Below are 4,764 nucleotides of genomic sequence, written 5' to 3'. Positions count from 1 at the left end.
TGCGAAATAGGAGCACTATTTATCAATCTGTAATAAAAGACGTGAGGAAATTCTGTCTTTTTTAAAGACAAAAATTTTTGAGGCGAAATACCCAAGAAGAAGTTTGTAAAAAAATGAATCCGCCTCAACAATATAGAACTTATCTACAACAGTATCATGTTTGAGCCGATTTTGCGACTCAAAAAAAACACGCAAATCTAAAACTTTTTGAAATCAAGACTTTTTTGAGAAAACTGCCAACATTTGCTTATCGATGGTTCACTTTATAAAAAGGCCATTTAGTTCTCTCTGGAATGATGTAAAAGTGAGCGTTCTTGCTCATTTTGCTTCCGAGAAATGCGCAAAAACGCAAGCGAAAACATGAAATTTTGGCATAATCTTGCAGCTAAGTGTCTGATATTCAAATTTCGCTTTCTGGGTCAAAACAACTCGAATTTTCTCGTAATTGGTGTAACTGGATCGAATTTTGAAGCTGCTATCCTTAAAATTACTATTGATTGTTTCAGACGTATATAAACGGAATTATTCTAAACATACGCAAATAACGACAATATAATAATAAAAAATTGTTTTAATATTCAACCACTTTTTAATTAATAAGTTACTTACTTGCAAAAGATTCAGATAATAATCCACACCAGCTTGATTGATTTTGTTGGTGGTACCATCGGGGAGAATTCTGGACCAGGAAATCGAGAATCTGAAACGTAAAAATACGTTGAAAGTACTACTATAAAAACTATTTCCAGCGCTACTAGAACAGATGTCTTTTTGCGAAAAATTTTATGAGAAGAGTTTATTGTCTTTACCTATAAATGCTGACACCTAATTCGGTCAGCAAGCGGACATCTTCCCTCCATTTGTGGTAAGAATCACATGCAATGTCGGCATTTTTCCCATCTGTAGTTCTACCTGAAGAAATGTAAGTTTGATTTACATTGATTTGGTTCCAGAAGAATCACAAAAAATTCATACTTTCATCTTGTAAGTAAAACTTCTTGAATATTTGCGCCAATTTTTATAGGGCTGTATTAGATGAAAATATCCGCTTAGAAGTGAATATAACGTAAGAATAGAAAAGAATCATCATTATAATATTCATAATTATTGAAATTCAAAGTCCATGTATATCGTGTTTATATGAAGATCACAAAATCGAGCAAATGCAATATTTTAATGTTTTGCCTGTCGCTGCTTGTTTCGGTGCATCACAACAATTTCATATTAATAAAACTCCTTGTATATTGATGCATACGCGTCATTTTCTCAAAATAGAGACAAACCTTTAATTAAACTGAAAACAATTACTTGTAAAGTGTGCCTACTCTACTTACTAGCATTGTCATGTAGAAATCGATCCCACATATTCTCTCCTTTGCCATCTTCATCCCATGCACCCTCTATTTGGTAAGCCGCTGATGCCACTCCAAATTTGAATGACTCTGGAAAGCGTCGATCTGTTATCTCTTCATCTCCGCAAACTCTGCAAAAAACATCACTTGATAAACAGTGAGACAATACTGTTAAAATCACAACATTTGTATAATCAATCACATCGAAATGTTTTTGAATTTCCAATTTCCTGCTTCTTTCGTTAAAAAAAATAATTTTCTATTTATTTAAGAGATTTTGTCTTATCGGACTTATTAGCGAATCTTATTTCAGTGCCACTTAAGTGACGAATTAACTTTCTGAAAATTCAAACGGAATCCAAAACCGACGACTGTCTAATTTTGGCTTAATTTTAAATCAAAACTGAAACATTTTATATGCACCTGTACAATATTGTACATGTTTTCTCACCTAGAGCAGATGCTCATCAAGCAGACGGAAACTAAGATTCCAGTGGTGATCTTCGTAGCCATCTTGGTTAAGAGCACAGAAACTGGAGCTCAAAGTTCCACGCTTTTTAAAAGTATTTCCTCCACAAATTTCGAGATTATTGCATCATCGATCACGTCGTAATCTCTTTGCAAATTGTCAAAAATTAACTTAAGTGTTTATTTACTTTTGCTTTGAATTTTTTCCTTTATTTACTGATTACCCGGCGACAATGAAAGCATTGACAAACCTCTTCAAAGGATTATGATTAAAATGTGTAAAGCTCTTATATCAGTTCAATCGGGGGAATAGCAATATAGTTCAGTAATCCTGTTAGGTAATTTTTTAATTTAGAAAGAGGTGAGATGGATTTAAAAAGAAAAAGTCGATGTAAATGAAAGATTGATGAGTATAACAACAAGTCAGATGAAGGAAAGTGGAAGCGAAGGCTGACAAAGACTGAAAGTAGCGAGAAGAAAAATGCTGTAATTGACCAACCAATGAGAGGAAATATGGAGTCCAGTAGATAACAATTCACATTTGATTAAAGGAACATTGAACAGACGCAACAGCAACAAATTGACGAGAAATGTTGAGAATAACAAACTAAAATCGAAAAATAATATTGAAAACTTAACTGTTTGAATACCGTTGTATATTTTCAATAATGCAAACTAAGTTCACCAAATTTTCTTCAGTATTGTCAAACAAAACTGTTTAATTCAAGCGGATTTTGCAGAATTTGGCATTGTATCGGTCCAGTCTATATTTTTTCTTGTCTATGTCTATTAGTTTTAAATTTATACTCGATTATTCCACCCCATTTGTATTTTAACGAGTTAGTTTGAATTAGTCAAAATCAATTATGTGGAAAATTTTTACTAACTATTTGTAGCAGCAACAATTCTAACTTTATCTTACACAAATTTGCCTCAGAACAAAGCGTTTCTGTTCCTCAGAAGATTTTCCGGTGCATAAACACCATTATTAGGGTGAAAATATAGCTTAAACACCTCTAGATTGCTATGGAAAAATGCGTAAAGTCTAATAAGAGTTTATAAAGTTTACATAAAAAAACAATAGATTATATAAAAATAAGAAGTTGTCTTTATTTTAGAAATCTTTATTAACGCTGAAATAGACACATTTTCCTGCATATGAAAAGCCAACAATTAAATTTCTGCAAATTATTATACTGCAAGAAAAGTGTATTTTTTTAAATATTAAAAAAGAACAAGTCTCAGAGGTATCTTATAATTTGACCAGATAATGCGGCTAAGAAACATTTCAAAAGTATCATGTAGTACCAGCGGAAGTTGCTGATAAGATATAGTCATTTAAGATGCGAACAAAGAAATTCATCCAAAATGAAGTACGTATATTTAATTTAACATTTTTTTTATAAATATGATTTACAAACAAATAAACAATCCGAAATTATTGCGAATTTTCGCAAAGGAAGTTTGATGCAGTATTCAGAGCGACTTTAATAAAATAGAATAAAATGTGTTTTGATTTCTTTTCCAAATCAAGAGTTTGACGATCACTTTTGAAGAAGCCCCACGTTTTCACACAATAACACTTAAGGGTGTTTCTGCACTCGATTTGCTCAAATTACACTTTACTGCATTTTCGTAAGCAAAGATGATAAATTAAGAAAAAAATGGAAAATCATGCATGTTTTATTCGCACGATGCACCGAAAATAATGTCATAATTGCGATCAAGGAAAGTAAAATTATACTCATGTTTGTCAAGTTATTACAAACAGTGCTTTCAAAGATAAATCTATTAGATCAAGTGGAAGTTTTAGCAGAAATACACGACAGCAGATATGTGATGTGGAAACAAGAAAAAATAGTTTTTTCTACTTACTGATACCAAATAATCCTGAAACTGCACTTCCATGATCGATTCAAACCCAAAAGCGGTAATTTGAGCACAACAACATGTTTTGAGGGGATTAATTTTCAGTTCCTTTGAACATTTTTCTCATAATTACCTACACTTGAAACTTAAGTGGAATTAAACCGCGATTATGTCGAGTATATAACCAGACAAATTTAAATCGGCCGCTTATCGCACTTGTTTTCGTCAAGTTGTGAAAATGAAGGTGATTTTCCTCCTAGCTGTTACCAGCTTCTTCACGGGGTAAGTACATGGAATCTACCATACTCAAAACTCTCATTATAAATAATTACATGTTAAAACTGTACGATGGAAATTTAATAAAATACCCGGTTTAAAAGAAAAATTTACATTTTTCTTCAATATTTTCTCAGTTGACGAACTTGTGTGTCTCCTTCTTATCTCAGAATTTTCGAGCAAAAATTATTATGATGTGATACAATGATAAAAAAAAGAATAAAAACGTGAATACTAATTTATCACATGTTTCTGATAAATATATTATCAGGTATTCTATATGATGATGAGCTGGATAAGGGGCTGGGTATTTTATATAACTTAAGAAGAAAGATTGACAGTAAGAAAAATGCTAATTTGGGAGAACTAAAACAAGTAAAATGAAGTATCAAATGCTGAATGAGGAAATACAAAAGTGAGCCAGAAGATCGCAATTACGAAAGAACAGTGTACGAATTAAAAGCACAGAGGTAGCAGAAGATTTTGTAACAAAATTGCCAACAAACACAGTTTTTTACTTTTGTATCAAGTCTGATGCATCAGTCTTGTAAATTATTTTCCCCTTTTCCTTGTTTGTCATTTCCTAATCTCTATCTTATTTGAAAAGAAGATTTTGTTATGAAGTTCTGGTTATGAAAAAAATTAAAAGAAATTTTTGAACTAAACACACTAGCCCAGATAGCACACAAATATTACAGTAATGATTTTTTGCAATATTTAATATAGGTTGAAGCGACAGATTCTTGAATATTATAACAATATTTCTTATAAATATTTCTTTGACATTTAAATCAGATAT

The 4,764-nt window shown here is 31.5% G+C and overlaps 1 protein-coding gene across 1 annotated transcript in view; it reads right to left on the bottom strand.

Annotated features, from left to right (window-relative positions):
• The window catches only part of LOC125504787 (myrosinase 1-like), a 4,447-nt gene extending 661 nt beyond the window's left edge, over positions 1-3,786 (bottom strand). Inside the window, exons 1-5 of the mRNA XM_048667255.1 lie at positions 3,696-3,786; positions 1,804-1,968; positions 1,335-1,483; positions 810-912; positions 587-700 (exon numbers count right to left, since the gene is read on the bottom strand). Of these exons, the coding sequence (XP_048523212.1) occupies positions 587-700; positions 810-912; positions 1,335-1,483; positions 1,804-1,865 (428 nt within the window). The 5' untranslated portion in view covers positions 1,866-1,968; positions 3,696-3,786. The remainder of the gene's footprint in view (positions 1-586; positions 701-809; positions 913-1,334; positions 1,484-1,803; positions 1,969-3,695) is intronic.
• Between the last annotated feature and the right edge of the window lie 978 nt (positions 3,787-4,764).

The sequence above is a fragment of the Dendroctonus ponderosae genome, unplaced genomic scaffold (genome assembly GCF_020466585.1).
Source record: "Dendroctonus ponderosae isolate FM_Combo_2020 unplaced genomic scaffold, Dpon_F_20191213v2 Dpon_F_20191213_6, whole genome shotgun sequence".
Classification (NCBI taxonomy): domain Eukaryota; kingdom Metazoa; phylum Arthropoda; class Insecta; order Coleoptera; family Curculionidae; genus Dendroctonus; species Dendroctonus ponderosae.
This window is presented reverse-complemented; position numbering and strand designations above follow the sequence as displayed.